The sequence below is a fragment of the Fusarium phalaenopsidis genome, assembly GCF_050370095.1.
Source record: "Fusarium phalaenopsidis strain FUZ10S chromosome Unknown contig_32302, whole genome shotgun sequence".
NCBI lineage: Eukaryota > Fungi > Ascomycota > Sordariomycetes > Hypocreales > Nectriaceae > Fusarium > Fusarium phalaenopsidis.
In genome coordinates this window covers 5,859,133-5,877,693 of record NW_028145405.1, presented here as the reverse complement: position 1 = coordinate 5,877,693, position 18,561 = coordinate 5,859,133, and the positions used below count along the sequence as shown (strand labels likewise).

The following is an 18,561-nucleotide window of genomic DNA, read 5'->3' as shown; positions in this document are numbered from 1 at the left end:
GGTCAAAGCTAACCTCCGTCCTTGTTTCTGCTGCTAGGTACAAGCAGAAGTCATCCTGGCTTTTCTCACCCACATCGTCAACCCACGGAAGACTCACCATCATACAACCCTCCTGTAAGGACTGTCCCTCGCGCACTTCGGTCCCTTCTCCCTCCTCTTCTGCTCCCCCTCCTTCTTTACCTTCTGGTCGTGAACGTTCTCGCAGTGCCGCTCCATGTTCCACTTCCGACTGAACACCTTAGGGCAGTTTGGGCATGAAACGCTCTCCTTTGAGACGCCCTCCTTGGTGCAGGGCTGGCTAGAAGACACATCAATGCCAGGCGGGGGATGCGGAGAGGGTTGGCTCACTTGGGGGAAATCCACGCAAGAAACTTGTCAAACGCTCCATCATCGCTGAACAGTGACTAGAGGTCGAGAGTGTCAGTTCGAGGTAGACAGCTAGGGCTGCCAAGTCGCCTTACCTTGCCAATCGCAGTCATGTAGTTCTTGACCTCCTCGACGCTTTGCAAATATCCCAAGCCCACAAATGTCTCAACCACAGAGACTATCCCACGAGACGGGGCGTCTTTGTTCTTTTTCTCGAACACTAGTTGCCCTAGATACTGCTCATGGATCCGTTCCTTCTCTCTTGTCCGCTCCAGGTTCCAGGAGAAAAGCGACCGTATGTCTTTGGATATGGCTCCACGGCCGGATAGGTCGTACCAGAAGTCCCCGTTATCCCGACAGTACTGGAGTACGGCGGCAAAGATTGGCGTGTCATCAAGTTCCGTGGGGCTTGTCAGATCAGTCGGGGCAGCCACAGGGGCGCTGCTCGCAGCTGGTAGCTCAAGGGCATCGGGCTGGGGGGCGGACAGTGTATCCAGGCTTGGGTCGGGGAAGCAATAGCTTGGGTCAGAGAACTGGCTATAACTGGTGTCGGGGAATGGCAAATAGCTTGGGTCGGGGAATTGGCGATAGTTGGAATCATTGGCTTGGCTATAGCTGGTGTCAAGGAATTTGGTGTGGCTGGCATCCGGGTATTGGCCTTGGCCGGTGTCGTGGTACGGTTGAGCGATGGCTGCCGAGGACGAATTGACTGGCGGAAATTGGCAACGGTGCAATTGCATGGTTTCATATGTGGCGTCTGTGACTTTGTGAGTGTTGTGTAGGTATCCCTCTCGAGCAAGACTGTCCCAGGTAAAAGAGTCTTGAGTCGCAGGTCCAACTGTTGGAAATCCGGGAACCTCGAGGCTGGAGTCATCGAGTGCGGAAAAGGACGACGGCGCGGGGCCACCTGGAATAGGAATTGAAGTTGGTGCGTAGTCGTTGCGCAGCAAGGTGGCCACGGCCTGCTGGGCCGCAGGGCTGAGGTCCAGCTCCAAGAAGTGAAGGTGATAGTGTGCCTCGGGCCAGAGCTTTTCGGCGAGGTTCTTGAATGCCTCCCGTTCCTCTGGAGTCTTAAGAGCGTTTAGCCAGAGGGTGATGCCGGCCAGGATTTCCGTCTTCTCGAATCTGCCTCTCGCGTGTAGGAGGCGAGAGACAACATACGAGAGGCTGCAAAAGGCAAAGACCTGTCTGAGGCTGTTGGGCGCAGGGCCCGTCAGGGTGTGTCGGAAGGCAAAGACGCCAGCTTCTCGAAGGCCTTTGGCGTCCTCGTACATCTCACGAAGCTCGTTGATAATGGGCATGTTCAGATCCTGCGACACCTGGACAAAATGCCGCCAATGACATTGCATGCCATCTCGAACATCTCGAACAGAGGACCAGGCTGTCTCATCGGCCGACTGGGGGTTTGGTGGCTGCGGCGACACATCCCTACAAAGAGCCTCTAGCTCAAGAGCAAGGTCATCGAGTTCACTGCCAGGCTGAGAGGTCGCGTCGAGGGGCTGTGTCTCGTCAACATACTTCATGCCGGCAAAGAGTCCATCAATCTCCCCTAGGGCTCGAGAAATATGTCCTCTGACTGGAGCACGTCCGGAAGTCTCTCGGTCCGGAAAAAGTTCATCAATCTCCCCTAGAGCTCGAGAAAGATGCTCCTGAGCTCTAGCGCCCCCAACATGTGCACGGGTGGCACCGCTGGCGAAGGAGAAGGCAGGTGAGTAAGTCGACAAATAAGGCGTCTGCTGCATCGTGGCGGATGTGGATGGTATGGATCGTATTGCCGGTCAGGTCTAGTCACACCAGAATAGTGGTTCGCAGGTTTACCCTGCGCCGCATCTGAGATTTTATTTATTAGCAGTGAGGCTCTGCTTCCATTATTCTCATTCGCTCCTCCAAGCGCATCGCAAATGCGAAAGGAAACAAGACCACCCTGGCAACTGACGAAATGCCCTACAGGGGTGACCCTGACCTCCCCGATGCCGGGAGCAGTCCGGGAGAGTACTCCATACTCGAGGAGTAACTCATCCTTGACTCGGGAGTAAATTAAGATTTGGCTACGTCCAATACTTATGGGGCTTTAAATAGACCTTCCTCGTCTGTCGTTCCACTACTGCCTCGGTAAGTTGGTGGCTGGCTGCTCATGAGCAAATCTGGAAACCCGGAGTAAGCTGCGAGTAAATGACACTCAACAACTTTACTCTCCGAGCATTCTCTCTACTCATGGGTCGGAGAAGGCCACGCATACGGTGTAGAACATGATCATCTATTTACAAGCCTTTGGGCTCCTCATCTATCGTGAATCTTGTTGACAATGCCAATGCGACAACTGGACACCTCTTTCGACTCGTTGACAAGGGCCAATGATGACATGCCGACATGAGCACTCCCAGTGATAAGATGAACAACAATGAGGGTTAGTCAATTCAATACAAAATCCACGACGCACTCACTAACCGTTGGAACTCAGAAGCATCAATCATGCTTCAACTGTGGCTGATGGAGCCAGAACACGCCGTCTTTGCGACTGACGTTTGGTCTTCAGAGCGAGCCATCTCCCGACCGACAGGCCACATCGCAGCTGACAGCGGGGAAATAAAAAGCAAGCCGATGATGAGCATGTCGCAGGGGCAATCCAAAGCTGAGCTGTAAGAGCTTGTCATTTACAAATATTGAACGTCATTTGCGATAAGATGAAGAGAGCCTCCCGGACACCACCATAGCCTGGCGTCGTGTGACGCTGTTGGATCGAGGCTTGGCCTATTGCCCCCCTCTAAGCGCAAGAAAGAAGAGAATAAAATAACAATTGCCACCTTTTACTTGTGCACCTTTGCCTGTGAACCCATGCCCTGCACCTGCCACCCATCCTGCAGCGTCACCCACCACTCCCACTCATCACGCAGCTGTCAACCCATCGCCCTGGCTGTCGGGGCGATGGTATTTTTTCTGGTGTCTTACCATGTTGGACTTTTTGCTGAATCTCTTTCTGCAGTCTGGACACCTGACAGTGCCTCTGTGTATAATCGTCAGCAAAATTGTCGCTTGTATCAGGCCTGTAGGAACTCACGGTTTAGCAGACGCCAGGCATCGACACTCTTGTACAGACAGTTCAGCTTCTGTCGGGGGAGTTTGGATGCTTTGGAGGAACAATTCCTGCGCTGCATCGTCGTAGAAAAGCTCCTGCAGTTGACGCTTTAGGGCGTTGCTGGGTATTGGGGGCCAAATCTGCTCACCTCTGCGACCGCCTTCATGTAGGACTGCACCTCTTCAACACTTTGTAAACAGCCGTAGGCGACAAACTTCTTGGAAATTGAGAGGATGGTCGAGTATGGGGCCTGCAAGAGCTCTTGCCTTTTGATCAAGGGCTCCACGTACGAGTATTGCAGCTGTTCCTTGTCCTTCAGCCGTTCCTGGCTGGAGGAGAGACATGCGGCCAGGTTCTTGGCGGTTATCCCATTCCCAGAAAGTTGGGACAAGAAATTGGAGGAGCCATCCAGAAACGCCCCAATGGCCTCGAATAGTCCTGTATCTTGGACGTGCTGCGGACCACTGGGCGAGGAAGACACTGCTGTTGGTTCGCTTGCAGCTTCTAATTGACCATAGGACCCAACCTGGAGCCCGACCTGGCCCGAGCCCGACCATGGTGTAGTAGGCATTGGAAGTAAGCTGAGGGCTAGATAATCAGCAGTGTCAACTGTCGCATCGAACTGCTCGAAAGGACGCTGAGTAGTTTGAGCCCAGTTGGCGGACACAGGCAGACCACCTGCTAGGCCACCAAACCCAGAGGTCGTTGAACTGTATGGCAGGCAAGAGGTGCCCTGGATCTGCCATGGCTCAGAAGACGTGGCACTAGGGTAAACCGATGCTTGACTGCTTGGATAGTAGGTCCAGCCTTGGTCCTGATGAGTAACCACCGAGTCGCTTCCCATATGAGAGGCCTGGCTAACTTGCACGGTCGGAGGCCAGAGCTTTGCCATGACACCCTCAATCATCTGACGGTCCTCTTGCCTTTCCAGAGGCTGCAGGCAGACCTGAACATCGTCTAGGAAATTCTCCGATGACGGCGTTCCTTCGCGCTCAAGAATGCGTGACACGGCGTATGACAGGCTGCAAAGCCCAGCAACCTTGGGAAGATCAGTCGGCACAAGACCAGCCAAGGCGTTCCGATACGCAAAAAGCGCAGTGTCACAGAAGCCTTCTAGATCATTCACAGCCAGGGGCACATCTCTGAGGCCTTCCCATTGGCGCTGCATCTCACCACGAAGCGCTTCCAGACGATCCCATTGTTGCTTTTGCCTGTCAATAGGGCAATCTGACGCAAGAACGTTGAAGCCGGCGAGCAACCCGTCGATATGTGACAGCCTTCTCGACGTCGGGCCTTCCGGATTCGGTCGAGCCTGCATTGGGGCCCGTTACTTTGTGTGTGGCACTCGACTCGGTCAGAGATGCAATGTTCCAGAGCGAGGATGCGAGATCATCCTTGCTTCGAGGCGTGGGTGTAGTGAGCGTCAATAGATTAAGTATAAGAGAAAAAGATCGCAAGAGCAGTGATGAAAAGGCATTGTAAAAAAGCCTGCTTCATCAAGGGAGGGAAGGACGCTTTTAATAAGCAGCGACGGCTACGTGCAGCTCGGTTTGCATCTCCCACCGCCGACCACGTCTCATCATTCTAGGGCGTTGCTCGATTCATGGCCGTAGCACACATTCTTTCCTCGTACAAGGGCCTGCAGAATGCACACTCCCGGGCGAGGAGACAAGGCATCCGCCTCAAGGGCTACAAATTCTTGCGGGTGTGGCCTGAAAATGGGAGCCCGGCACGCGTATGTACGCTCAGTTAAGTCAATAAAGAGTATTCACTTTATAGCCTAATTATGAGCTAAATAAGAGATAATAATAAGAATTAGTATCATAAATCTTTGAATAAATTATTTATTATATTCGAGGGCCTTTTTTTGCATTAGAAACTAGAGATCATTGACCCAGTGTCTCATGTTTTATTTTTACGACTACATCCTCGAGAGCTGGCGAACTACATTGAGGCGAACGAGGCGCATCGAGATGCCTCGCGCTACTGCAGCCCACGGCAGTGCGTAACAGATTCCTTGACGAATTAGAAGGACGAGATGCGTTCTGGGCAAGGGTTTTTAATTAATGCTGCCAGAGCTGCATAGTTGCACAACCTCGGAGCTCCTGGGAGCTATGGCGGTGTGATTCAGTCCAAGTTGTGTGTGTGGACTCTTTTACCTGGGGCGAGAATATTCCAATTTTCCCCCAACACCGCGGTATCCAAGCTATATCATATCATGGTCTTATCTTGACCTTCTAGAATTCCCAACAGCCGTCCTCATCAGCGGGTGAGCCTCCGTGTTAAAAACCCACTCATCCAAACTGATAACATCCTCGTCGGAAAAGATGAGGAAGAAGTACTTGAGCGTCTCGGCCAGCCAGAAGCTCTCCATGTAATCCTTGAGCTTCACATCCTCCCTCGTCACGTCCTCAACCGCCGCAAACGCCTCGCTCGTCTCTGCCGCCTGCCGGATCGCCGTCCACATGGTCCACGCGATGTCGCGGAACTCTTGGTTTCCAGTGATGCGGTAGAGGATAAAGATGCTCTCGATGGCTTCCGGGCGGAGGAGGTATGCCCTATCGCGGGCTTGGAAGCCTAGGGGCTCCTTTTTCGATCGGGGTGCGAATTCGCAGGGTTCCCAGCTTGGGCAGGCTTGGAGGTTGACGATTTCGGGCATGAGACCGGAGGGATATGCAGCATATGCGCGTGCGCACCCGCGAGCTAGCTTTTCACCGACGATGACGTGGTCATCACGTCCAAGGACCTTGCCTCCGAGGGCATACATACCTCCAGCGAAACAAGTGAGGTGCTCAACATCCGTCTTCAACCTCACCTTCTCCCTGAACAAGCTGGCCTCTCCCAGCATGAGAATGTCGTCCTTGTCTGGCAACATTGGTCGGAATATTAAATGCTTCATGCCTGCATCGGCAGCATCGAGGTACATGTCTTTGTACTTGGGCTCCAGTCCCTGCAACAAGACATATTCTTTGATGAGATACTCGTACAGAGAATCTCCATTCGCACCAAACCCAAACGTGTCGTCGTTCACCTTGAATCCATTCCACGCATCGATCCGAAGAGGCCAAAGGCCAGGGAGAGACGTCTCGTTCTGTGTCCGCTTAAAAGCCTGGGTAATCCGATCGATGGCATCATAGTACCGGGCATCGCCAGTCCGCTGCGCAAGACGAGTAAACTCCAAACTCATGCTGCCCAGACTTGCAGTGCTTTGCCTGGGCTCCGGGTGGCCTTCGCCTTTCTTGAGATGGCGAAATTTGATGGTGTGTGGTGGCATATGCTCGGAATTGTCGAATGTTGCGTACAACAGATCGCCCAGCTCAACTGCCTTTCTCAGCAAGACGCTCTCCCCGCTGAGCTCGTATGCTGACAGCAAACCACCGAGATGCCTAATCGTGGTCTCAAAGACGTTGAATCCGTCGCTGGTAGGTTGATCCCAGTCCATCTGTGCAACATAACCGACAGCCTTGTAAAACTCTCGCTTCATACCCATGATCCACAAGGTATCGAGGTTGTCGACGATGGTGGCAGCCCATCCACTAAAGGTATCGCGCCCGTCCAAAGTAAGCGGCGCCAACTCATCCCGACCCCATGCGTACTTTTCATACGCAGTCCAAGTCTTTCGGAAAGCTCGCTTGATCTCGTCTCGCCGTTGCTTGGCCGTGTCGAGATCTCGTTTCCTAAGGTCGCCGGCCGAGAAATCATGCTGAATCCGGGGTAGTTCGAGGGGGATGCCACGGGGTAGGCCCACTCGCCCAGAGGGGCTCACGGGCTGCTTGTGGACGTGCTGGCTCCAGTCATAGCTGCTGGGAACATATGGGATGTTACGGCGACCGTATGATGGGCTGCTCCAAAGGCAGTAAAAGACCAAAAAGGTAATAAGGAGCGAAAGAATGGCCCTAGATGGGGTAAACGGTAATCCCACGCCCATGATCTCACGAGGGCGGCCAGAACATTAAAAAGGAAAGAAGAAAAAAGGTTAAAGGAAAAAATAAGGAACGAAAGCCTTGTTCAGCTCAGGTAACCATTGGGATTCGGCACAATGAAACGCTGACGGGTGTCAATGTCAAAGCGGAGAGGTCTCAACGCCAGAGAAAGTAATCATGACGGCAGCGAGCGATCGGGGGCCGGGAGCAGCAGATCTTATACGGAGGCCAAAACAACCTTGCCTTGGACACCAGGGGCCCGGGATAAGGATGCCGCTCCTGTAAGGAGACGAGATGAATTCTCCTGATTCTCGTTCCCCCACAAGCTTGGCAGCTCGACACGCGTCTCGGTCGTCAGGGAGAATATTCTAATAATAACCGCGAGATCCGCCGTCATCCTGTACGAGCGAGCCAAGGAAGATAAGAGGGGAAGATGCACGGTGCTTGGCAGGGCAAACAAGGCGGCTCACAATGGATCGCCAGGGGTTTCAGTGACTGAGACTTGCACTGTGTCTGTGTCTCAAGGGATGCGCATGGCTGACTTTTGCACCTGGGATGCTTGCCGATCAGGCATCCTAAGCCAGCCACTCGGCAACTCGGCGCATGGTTTCAGTGTCAAGCTCCATAAAATGTCTTGAGTGTGTGAATCTCTGGTGAAACTTGAAGTGTTCAAGAGGACGCCAAGAAATGGTAAAAGCTAAACCATTCCTCCTTTGGGCAGCTCCGTACGGGAGGGAAATCTCGATCAACCACTTTAAACACACATCAAGTGTGGCGTTGGCCGAGGGGTCAAGCCACACACACTGTGCTGTGCCTCACCGCCAAAAATTCAAAAATTCTGCCGCTTTTCCAGCTCCAACGACCAGGCCAGACGGAAGCCATTGATTCTTCACTCTACCAGCCTTTTTCGACGTCTTAACCCCCACACGCTCAAAATGTCGTCTATGCGAAATGCCGTCGCGCGGCGACCTCATCGTGAGCGAGCGCAACCGCTAGAACGCCAGCGCCTTGGTCTTCTCGAGAAGCACAAGGTTTGTCCAGCCTCGCCCCGCGCAACATTCGGCAAACTGACAATAGCAGGATTACTCTCTTCGAGCCAAGGACTTCAATAAGAAGAAGGCGCAGCTCAAGGCCCTTCGCGACAAGGCGGCCGAACGAAACGAGGATGAATTCTACTTTGGCATGCTGTCCCGCAAGGGACCTGGAAACCGCGTCAAGGATGGCAAGAAATGGTCTGGAACTGTCCAGGGCGATCGAGGAAACAAGGTGCTGGATGTCGATACCGTGCGCCTACTCAAGACGCAGGACATTGGCTACATTCGGACGATGCGCCAGGTTGTGTCGAAGGAAGTAGCCAAGCTGGAGGAGCAGGTAGTTCTCACACGAGGCTTCGACAAGCTCGACGAGGATGAGGAGGAAGAGCAAGATGACGACGACAGCGAGTTCGACTTTGCCACAGCCCCCTCGAAACCGAAAGCGCCCCGCAAGATTGTGTTTATGGACGACGAAGAGCAGCGGGAGGAGGTAATACAGCAACAGATGGACGAGGACGACCAAGACGCCGCGGACAAGACGTTTGAAGGATTTGACGACGAAGAAAAGGATGATGCAAAGCTTGAGCGCGCCAAGTCTCTCCGCCGTCTACGGCTACAACTCGAAAACGCCCGCAAGAAGCTCCAGACCCTGAAAACCGCCGAGGAGGAACTCGAGATTCAGCGCGCAAAGATGGCAAAGACGGCGACGTCGGGAGGAACCACACGCAAGGGCAAGAAGATTATGGTTCGGACACGAAAGCGATAAACTGGACACATCTTCTTAAGGCAATTCTTCTTTTTTGGCATCATCATTCTTCGTGTTTGTTCGTTACTGGCTCGCTCTGCTGTGCATAGCTCCCCTAAAAAAAAGCTAATCGATACCCTTTAACGCCCGTGTTATGAATGGATATCTACATGGTACAAAGATGGATTTCCCCCAAATTCTTTCCCTCCGAGAGTCCCTCTCAATTATGCCCCCGCCTGTCCCTTTGGTATTGTCATTAATACTTTGACCCAACGCATTTATACATGCCCTTGAAAACACCACCAAAACATTTGAACCCAAGCGTCAGCACCCAGATGAAGCAGGCAAACAAGCCTTTTATGATCTTGACGACGACCCGGATCAGGAAAGGCAACTTGTCCTCGAATTCCTTGGACTTGCCCTTGCCTAGGCTTTCGTCTTGGCTTTCGACGTCAATCTCGAATGACTCCATCTTGCGACGCTTCTTCTCTTCGCGTTGCTTCCTTTCCTCACGCTTGCTCATCTTGCTAAGACGGCGCTCTTGCTTGGGTGTGAGGATCAGCGGAGGCGGAGGCTCAAAAGCCTCGACGGCGGGTGTGTTCTTTTCGTCGGCCGCGGCGACGAGCATCAGCGCTGCAACGGCAACATCGATGATGTAGTACGACTCAATCTTGGAGGCGATGCCAGTGTCGACCTCAAGCCAACCGCCGCCAGTGCCATCACGGGTCAGCTTGGCAAGATGCTGTGGTGACTCATGGTGCTCAAGAGTGTACTCGACTCGAGACCAGGCTGGTGACCGCTCAATCGTGACGCAGAAAGGAGCAGCAAGGGCAGGATGAACGAGGAAGTGGTTTGAGCTGTCATCATCCCACACAAGACGAGCACACTCTCGCTCAGCCATCATGACAGTGGTGGGGTCAGCAGACCGCTCAATGGCCACCTTTGTTGCCGGGGTAGGCATGAGAAGAGCGACGAGGCCATCGTTGGGGGGATGCTTTCGGGACTCCTCCTCGAGGGTGGTGTTCAAGGCTTCCTGCCAGTGCTTGCCATCGGTAATCTTGGGGCTGCTTGTGCTGCTACTGCTAGGACGAATGATGCTACTAGCCGGTGAGCTAGTGTCGGGCTTGGGGCCCTTGTAGGGCTTGTTGGGGTCGTGTCGTGTAAGAGTGACATAGGCGGAGGCTGATGTCGGGTCGAGGCGGAGGTTGTAAAAGGGTTGTGAGGCGGATGAGAGGTTATAGACGGGAGCGTCCTTTTCCTGGCTCAATTTCAAGCAGTACACTCTTCCCTCTGAAGCGGAGGCTTGCCATCCGTTGGCAACCTTCCACAGATTCTTGAGCTGCTCAGTCGAGCTGATTGTGGGCACGAGAGGAGGTTCCTGCTGAAGTCTCTGAGGTCGGGGCCATGCTGACTTTATGGACTGGATGCTGGAAGGGCTGACAATGGGACTCCGAACAGGGCCGTTTGGCGAGTTGAAATCAGACGGCGTCTCGTAGTATGTCTGTCTGCTGAGGACAGCCCGAGGCATCGGAGCGGGCCTGTTTTCTGTGGGGGCATAGACCTGCTGGCCGAGGGGTACATCGTGGTTGTAAGTCGGAAAGATGGAGCGCAGCGGCTGTTCGGGGGATAGCTCGCCCAACGGCGGCTTGGCTATTGAGCTTCTGAAACGGTCACTGCTAGGCCCAGCAATGACATCTGGATCGGTGTGTCTTGGGATCTCAGCCGCTGGTTGAGGTCTCTGAACATGAAACTGTGCCTCCTCATGCTGTTGTCGGTAGATGGCCTCAAACTCAATTGGCGTTTGCGAGAAATTCTGAGGTGACTGGCGTCCGTTTTGAGGAGGCGACGCCGGCTGCTGAGTTATCTCTGGAGACATGGCTTGTGGTGTAGCGGCCCTCCTATCATGAGGCGTGGGTGCTCTACGCTCGCGGGACTCTGAGCGACGAGATGACCGGGAGCGGCGGGACTCGGAACGGCGGTGTCGAGTCTTCGAGGTCGACGGCGGCTTGGAAGAGTTGGGACTCGGGAATAGAGAGAACCCTCCTGGGGTCGGGGTCGACGACATTCTGTCTCGGACAGACGAAGGCTTCTTCTCAGAAGAAGAGAGGTATTATTGAAAAGGTATCGAGGGAGGGGGGTATCAATAAAGAGTCGAGACTAGCAAGACGTAAAGAATAAACAATGTCGACAAAGATGTAAGTCTCTTTCTCTACCGGCTCATGGTTCAATGGTTCTCTCTGCAAAATGGATTCAGACCCAACAGATGCAAAAGACACGAGGCAGCAGCAGCTGTTCCCAAACAAGAGGAACAATAACAAGACAACAAGAAACGACCATCCATTTGTTATATCTTCTCCTGCACTGCACCCAAGTTTCACCCGCAGGGTCGCGTTTTTAAGCGCTCGCATACTCGAGCATTGCAGCAACTCCAACCTTTTCTCGCTTCCCCGCCAAAAATAGAAGACCAATCACGTCGCGCATCACACTGCAGCGAGTCTCTAAGCGCGCAGAGGTGAGGGGGACGCGGGGCGCCATTGGCCGGAGGGGCAAGATGAGGGTGCGCTTGCGATGGGTTTTTACTGGGAGGGCGGTGGGTGATTGATGTGACGGGCTGTAGGATGGACGGAGAAGAACGGGGAGGTTGGGGCCCAATTGGTGAGGTTACTGGGGGATTCATCTGCCGGGAGCAGACCATATTCCGCCATGGTTCAGAGAGTGCAGTCTAGAGAACAAATAGAGGGCCGTGAATTTAGACCTGTAATGCGGCCCCTAGAGCAGTTCACCGCCAGAAGCATGGCATAAGTACATTTGCAGCTGTCAAGTCATGTGCTTGAGTAAAGAGAACGGGCGCTACTGGATGGCGATCCCGAACCCTCGGACCCGGAGATCAGAGCCTGCCCCGGGCGCTACATGGGCAAGGCTCCGGAGACTGCCGGACTGGGTATTTTGAAGTTGGTTCAAGACAAGTCAGGCTATTTTCCATGTTGTTTATCCTTTCCATCGGGTATTGTCCTATTTATATCACCCAGATACCAGATTCCCGGGTTGACTGAACCAGGCTGGCGGATACAAGATGTTGGTTGTCCATCAGTTCGCAGCCAATTTTCGCTGTCCGTTGACAACCATTGTGACTACACCACCTACAAATACCATCCTTATCTTAATACTTTTGTATTCTTATGCTTGGTTCTTGTCTTGTATTCTTACATTCACCACCATAAACCCATCGTCCTCAACTGTACAGTTAAACCCCTCGTGTCAGAGCGGCGTAGATGTCAATATCCTCCCAAACGCCACAGATGCAACACTAGCTCTCCCAGCCAAACTCTTTACTTGTCCTCGTCTCTTTGCACGTCCTCCCAGCCCGAGTCTTTTATTTCTCTGGTCTGTCCTTGGCCGTGAGCCCGTGTATCCTCTCCCCCCTCTGTTCCATCTCCTTCTGCCTCGACAGCCGGACGTGCTCGGGCAATCCCCACCACTCGCGCATAAATTCCTCCTGCGCAGCCGCCATCTTGGCCTTGCGCTCTCGCTCCCTCTGTCTCTCGATCCGCAGCGCGAACCACTCCTCACGCGCGGCGTCGTGTTCGGCCTGCGTTGCGTGAAGCTTCATGCAGCTGTTCATGACGCGGTGCTCGGGGCGGCAGGCGAACGAGACGGTGAATGTACGGCCGAGGGCGCAGGCGGCAAAAGCTGGGAGATCAAAAGTCAGTTGTTGAACATGGCCTGATCATATGACCAGAGAGGCTCACCCTTAATCTCCTCTGCACACTCCTTCCGGACCCGCTGGTAAAAGATATCTCTAACCTGAGCCTCCTGCGATGCCGAAAGCGGTAGCGGATTCCTCGAAGGCACCCCCAGCCTCTCCTCCGGCGCCGACGGGTTCTGGGCGGCCATTGCGGCCATGAATCGAGCTCGCGGAGCTCGGACCTGGGCGGATCGTAGAGTGTTCACCCGGGAGATTCGGGTCCCGTACGTGAGAATCGGTGCGTAACGTCGTGGGTGTCGTCGTCGTCGTCGGGTCTGGTCGCTGAAGCTATATCGGACGAGGAGCTTGCGGGCCGCAGCAAGTGTGAGCCCATGGGTGGCAGAATTTGTTGACCGCCTTCTTGTTTGGTCAGTGGGGAGCGCTTTTGACGCCTACCCCGTACCAGAGCTGTTTCATAGAAACAATTGCGACAGAGGAATTGTCGTCAAGTGACTCTTTCCAGGCTGGAAAATGCGCCTGGAATGTTTTCTGACGAGTCCATTGAAAACCCTGGGGAATGTGTTAATTGGCGCAGCATCTTGTTCGTTTAGCAGGTTCTGCCTCTTACACCAGTGTTTCTCGCTTAACCCGCACGAGTTGTGTCTGGGCGTTGGCCATTTACTCAAATACCCGACACTTCGATCGAGGCACCTTACCAACAGCGGGCCAAATGGCTGGACAAGGATTCACTTCACTGTCAGCTCCAACGGCTTCATTCCGCGTGGAAAATCCAGTGATTTAATGCGGAGACGAGAGTGATTGAGAGGCTTGAGTTTCTACAACAATAACCCACTTTATTCCCCTTCAGCTCAGCACATTGGGGAGGGGGCCTTCTTGACCGAGTTTCGGCTGCTCCGACACATATGCAATTGTTTGATCAGTTATTGCATAACAAGGAAATAAGAGCCCCAAGATCAAAACAGGATCAGGAGGGAGATAAGCAAGAGAAGAGGGTGGCTTGGTAAAAAGCAGCCAAGGCTCCGAGACTGTGATGTGTAGAAGCAGGCTGTGAGCCTGAAGGCAGTAGACTTTAAAGATTGGACAGAGTAGCAGTGCGTAAGTGGTCAGACGATGCCGGGGTTTATTTGTCTGGCATTTTATCCAGAAGCCTCGTCTTCACCGGCGTCCCACTTGAAATGTCGGGCAGGGGTTGTTGGATGTGTTGTACCATGCGGCCGAGGGCCATCAAGTTGCAATTATCAATAACCCCCTTTCCGTTGGCTGCGTTGCAGTTGTGCAACCCCAAGGACACGGAGTTGGTTGATGACTGAGTGTTTATTGGTGTTTAACTACTCAGGATTCTTCAGCTGGGCGTTGAGCCGTCTTGGCTTACAGGCTTGGATTGGCCACGGCGAATTACCGACATGATATGAGTGGATAGGGTAAATGGGGTTGCTGACCTGGTTGCCGGGTGTGTCCCGTTGCCATGAAAAGTGTTGCGTCGGGATGGTTGGCAAGGCTGGTTGGGTTGATTCGCAAGTCAGAGTTGTGAACGAGTTACAAGGGATTGATTGTACTTTAGAGGAACACAATTGAGAGTAATGGTAACAACATGAATTTTCTGTTAGAGCGACAAAAATCAAAGAATGATACAGGCGACAGAGTATGAACACGAGCGTAAGATACCTAACCGACGGCGACAATGAAGGCAAGGGGGAGTATCTAGGTACCTTCAACAACTTCTACAGGCCAGTTGCCGAGGTTTCCTTTCCAAACTTTTCCCGTATCTCCTCCTCTGTAAACCGTTGCACATGAGATTCAAGCAGAGCCATCCGGTCCTCTAGAGTCATGGATATTTGATCACCAATCGGCACCATGCACTCGGCAAGGGCCCGGTAATCCTTCATCATCAGCCGCACCGTGATCATGATGTAGTCAATGTTGTGGAAAACTAGGGCGTGCTGAGAGGCATACTTCTCCTTGCCCCTGAGGAACGACACGGGATGCTCGCGCCAGTGTCTCAGGGGGTTGAGATGATGGGAGGTGTGGTAGCCATCGTTGAAACAGTGGCGGTTGCTCTTGATAAATGGGTCAGCTCGCGTACAAGAGAATCAATTGTCAGAGTTGTTGGGACTTACCGCGACGTCAATCAGAGTTATGCTTGACCGATAGTCAGAGTCAGGCTCTTCGTGATCCACAAACGCATGTTGACCCCAGTTTCCCACCATTAGCCCTGCCCGAAGCAGCAACAAGGGCAGAAGAAAGACGACAAAAGTAGCGCTCGGGTTGAATCGGTACAGAAGTATGAGTGCTGCATAGTAGCTCAACTCCCAGAAAGCAGCCTTGAAGGCAAGAGCGAGTTTTCCCGTCCGGATAAAGTAGGCGGGCAAGTCGAACCAAATGAAAAAGTAGAACCGTCCAACGTAGTGTAGAAAGTGCCATATGTTGTCACGCTGATATCGGATCGTGGATGAGAGGTCATTGGGTCCGTTTCCTTCGACGTGATGATGCTTGACGTGGTGGTAAAAGTAGGAATTCCAAGAGTGTCCCATGAGCGGATCAAGGACGTAGGGGAACAGCGTGTCGAAGATGACGAACTTCTTGCTGAGGATGCCTCGCATGTGAATATGCTGATGCATCATGAGGGTATACGTGCCCACATAACTGATTTGCACAAGGCAGTGAACGAGAGCGTGAATCCACCAGAACCGGCAAAAGAGGAGGGCAGCGCTTGGGACAGACGTGGTAAAGTACAGCAGAAGGTGCGTGACCATCACAACGTCCGTCTCAACCCGAACTATGGAGCGTGCAACGCGGATGTAGGGTTGCAGAACCCATTGATCGAGAATATGGGGCAGTTTGAGTTGACTGAGTTCTGTCCCGTTGAACACTGTGGGTTCAAAGTTTGGATCTTTTGGGTCGTTGAGGGCGGCGAGTTTGGCGATGGTGCCATCGTCACGGTGCCAAGCTGCTAAAACGATCAGCAATGGCACTGATGAAGCATTGGGAAATAAAGGTGAATACATACCGGAGCCATTTGCTGGGGATTCTCGGTTGGAGTGCCCATTTGCAACTCGTTTCGTCAGGCCTTGATGCTTCTCCTCAGTTGTTTCAGCGCGAATGTCAGCGGCAAGGCTCTCGAGAACCAAAGCATCAGGCTTGGTCAGCAACGGGTCAAACACAAGACGGTCCATGATTCCTGGTGGTAATTGGAGTCGTAACTCCTCGGCGCTTGTAGAGGTAAGCAGCGAGGCTGTATGCGTGTCTAATTCCGAGACTTTTTTAACCACCGTCAACTCTGGGGAGGTGAATCAAGAGCTGAAAAGAAAAAGGAGAAGAAAAAAAAACCTCGAGCAGAAAGAGGCGCCTTTTGTGCAACCCCAACATTACGCCCTGGTTTGATGAATTTACAGGGTTCTTTTTTTTTTCTTCGGCAGGCTCCCGTGCAACCATCCATCACCACGGCGCGTAGTCGCTATTCCTGGTTTGATGAATATGGGTGCCTGCACCCTTTTTCCTTTTGGTTTTTTACGCAGCCTGCTTCGCCTTTGGATGACTGTGTGGTTATCATACAGGTCAGCGAGATGTGAGGAGATGTACCGATTTGTAATGCTGGTGTTGTACTTGGGGTGCTGTCGTGTTTCTGCTTGCTCAGAGATAAAACCCCCTTGTTGGTCTCGCGATATCCATCTTGCTGTTCCTGCGTTTCCTGCATCTATCAGTCGACTCGCAGTCAACTGCCGAAGCCAGTATGAACTATCACAAACACATCGTCCAAGATGCCATCAGGCGTTTCACGTACCTAACATCCTTCTTCCCTCCCGCTCCGCTGTTCCTGGCCGGCCTACTGCCCCGTCCCGCTCACGCCGCCTATACAGTTCCCTTTACACCAGCCCATACCCTCAGCCCAGAGCAGTCAGAATCTGTCGACCAGGCGGGCGGCAGTCTCGACTTTAACAACTGGGTCCACCGCGGCATGGTGATTCGCAAGGGCTCTAACGTCTACGAGTGTCTCGCCAACCTCACCGCCGCCCTCGACCTCGTCGGCTCGCTCAGCGCCGGCGAGTACAATGGCGCCGCCGGAGCTCTGAGCCTGTTGCCTACTGCCGGTGCCCTCCTCGGCGCCCCGACTCGAGAGATGTGGATCGTGTACAAGCTTGTCCCGTTGGCGGGTTTGCTGAGCATGTTTCTGAGTCTCGGGGGTTCCATCACGCCGTCCAACGTCGGAGAGTATGATCCTGCTGAGCCCTTCTCCTACGGCGGCTTCATGCCCACGACTCGTGTCAGGGCGGCCAAGAGGAGGCCGACGACCCCGGCGAGCTCTGCCCCTGGCAACCACGATGCGGCAAATACCTTTGAAGCCGAGAACGAGCAAACCGAGGCGCAGGCCTTTGCCCAGGAGGTCCTCCAAAGAGCTGAGGATGACAGCGGAGGTGGGATCAAGTTTGGAATCTTCCTAGCCATGGCTCTACAGTTCATCCTCATCATCGCGACGCTTATACCCATGTGGTATGCACAAAGGGGCGCAGTGGTCTCATGGTGGTGTCGTGTATGTCCTTTCTTTGAGTGTCCTCGTCAACTCTTGGCTCACATTGTTCAACAGGTCTGGGGTTGGATGTACTTCTGGTACTTTCTGGTCACTGGAGTATCCATCTTTGACAACCTCGTCGCCGCCCCATTCACAACCAGCTGGACCATCCGCGTGTCCAGGAAGCCAACGGGAATCCTGCTGGACGACACCGTCTCCAAGATCACTGACCGGCGCAAGTACGACAATGCCCTCGAGGCCATCAAGGCTGGGCCAAACACGAACCAGCGGATCCGGATCGCCACCGACAAGGGCTCGGGCTATTCGCGGACGTGCTTCTACGTTGTCGTCTCAGTCCAGGGCATATCGCGCATGCACGCAATCGCCCAGATCATCTCCAAGGCGTCGAGCGTGGCAGTGTACGCCTTTGGAACTGCACTGTTTGCGTCGGCGAGTCTCATGTCAATCTCCATCGCGCTGATGGTACTCTGCCTCTTGTTGCCGGCCGGAGTGGCGGGACGGGTGATCGCCATGTGGATCGTGTCTCAGATCGGTCGCGAGAATAAGCCGATACTTCACAAGCTGGTCAAGTCGGAGAACGAGGCTGGCGAGTACATCCACGCCATCGCCGAGCTGGACCTGCAGCTCGAGATCCGCGGTCATGTCATCATGAGCGGGTGGTGCATCAGGTCGCGCAACAGGCTGTTCTCCCCGGCCACGTACATCGGGCTGCTGGCGAAGCCGTTTGACGCCATCGCGTTGGCGGAGAAGGCTATGCGGGGGACGCCACCTGCAAAGGGTTCACCGGTAATGCAGTCTAATGGCTTCATGCTGCAGGAAATGTCAAGCCCTGCGAGAACTGATGAGATGCCGCTGTATCGTGGCCCGAGATTGAGTGGGGAGTAGGGTTCCCGCCCGGGCTGAGAGAAGGTAATTGAAGTGGTTGGTTGGAGTCAAGGGTGGATGATTTCTTGCCTGTGGAATGTAACTTGTTTCGACTTTGATGAATTGCTTGAACTCGTTAATTCTTAGACTTGGAGTGGTCTCTTGTTCTAGGTAGTCAACCAGGGCCCTTGGACACCACATTTCCCAGGCTTCCATGAACCTTGGTCCAACTTCATGCTTCTGACTCGCGACAACTCAATTAGCCCATTTGTGACCTCCAATGAGCCGAGCCACTAGCCTAGTTTCCCCAGATTCTGGG

At 53.5% G+C, this 18,561-nt stretch overlaps 8 protein-coding genes across 8 annotated transcripts; 2 read left to right on the top strand and 6 right to left on the bottom strand.

The window, feature by feature from the left end:
• Positions 1 to 344: 344 nt before the first annotated feature.
• LRP88_09182 (uncharacterized protein) lies at positions 345 to 2,108 on the bottom strand (the record flags this gene model as incomplete). Its single annotated transcript, XM_083245672.1, has 2 exons — positions 345 to 404; positions 462 to 2,108. 2 exons carry the CDS (start codon positions 2,106 to 2,108, stop codon positions 345 to 347), a joined length of 1,707 nt encoding a protein of 568 aa, XP_083100166.1.
• A 1,443-nt stretch (positions 2,109 to 3,551) lies between these two features.
• Positions 3,552 to 4,760, bottom strand: LRP88_09181 (uncharacterized protein; the record flags this gene model as incomplete). The annotated part of the gene is made up of 1 exon (XM_083245671.1): positions 3,552 to 4,760. The coding sequence occupies one exon, from the start codon at positions 4,758 to 4,760 to the stop codon at positions 3,552 to 3,554; it is 1,209 nt and encodes a 402-aa protein (XP_083100165.1).
• Positions 4,761 to 5,666: 906 nt separating this feature from the next.
• Positions 5,667 to 7,370, bottom strand: LRP88_09180 (glycoside hydrolase; the record flags this gene model as incomplete). The annotated part of the gene is made up of 1 exon (XM_083245670.1): positions 5,667 to 7,370. The coding sequence occupies one exon, from the start codon at positions 7,368 to 7,370 to the stop codon at positions 5,667 to 5,669; it is 1,704 nt and encodes a 567-aa protein (XP_083100164.1).
• Positions 7,371 to 8,300: 930 nt separating this feature from the next.
• On the top strand, positions 8,301 to 9,165 carry LRP88_09179 (rRNA-processing protein UTP11; the record flags this gene model as incomplete). The annotated part of the gene is made up of 2 exons (XM_083245669.1): positions 8,301 to 8,396; positions 8,446 to 9,165. The coding sequence occupies 2 exons, from the start codon at positions 8,301 to 8,303 to the stop codon at positions 9,163 to 9,165; spliced, it is 816 nt and encodes a 271-aa protein (XP_083100163.1).
• A 235-nt stretch (positions 9,166 to 9,400) lies between these two features.
• Positions 9,401 to 11,209, bottom strand: LRP88_09178 (uncharacterized protein; the record flags this gene model as incomplete). The annotated part of the gene is made up of 1 exon (XM_083245668.1): positions 9,401 to 11,209. The coding sequence occupies one exon, from the start codon at positions 11,207 to 11,209 to the stop codon at positions 9,401 to 9,403; it is 1,809 nt and encodes a 602-aa protein (XP_083100162.1).
• A 1,308-nt stretch (positions 11,210 to 12,517) lies between these two features.
• Positions 12,518 to 13,038, bottom strand: LRP88_09177 (cytochrome c oxidase biogenesis protein Cmc1 like-domain-containing protein; the record flags this gene model as incomplete). The annotated part of the gene is made up of 2 exons (XM_083245667.1): positions 12,518 to 12,834; positions 12,894 to 13,038. 2 exons carry the CDS (start codon positions 13,036 to 13,038, stop codon positions 12,518 to 12,520), a joined length of 462 nt encoding a protein of 153 aa, XP_083100161.1.
• Positions 13,039 to 14,571: 1,533 nt separating this feature from the next.
• Positions 14,572 to 16,023, bottom strand: LRP88_09176 (fatty acid desaturase; the record flags this gene model as incomplete). The annotated part of the gene is made up of 3 exons (XM_083245666.1): positions 14,572 to 14,907; positions 14,968 to 15,797; positions 15,858 to 16,023. 3 exons carry the CDS (start codon positions 16,021 to 16,023, stop codon positions 14,572 to 14,574), a joined length of 1,332 nt encoding a protein of 443 aa, XP_083100160.1.
• A 557-nt stretch (positions 16,024 to 16,580) lies between these two features.
• LRP88_09175 (uncharacterized protein) lies at positions 16,581 to 18,263 on the top strand (the record flags this gene model as incomplete). The annotated part of the gene is made up of 2 exons (XM_083245665.1): positions 16,581 to 17,378; positions 17,433 to 18,263. The coding sequence occupies 2 exons, from the start codon at positions 16,581 to 16,583 to the stop codon at positions 18,261 to 18,263; spliced, it is 1,629 nt and encodes a 542-aa protein (XP_083100159.1).
• Between the last annotated feature and the right edge of the window lie 298 nt (positions 18,264 to 18,561).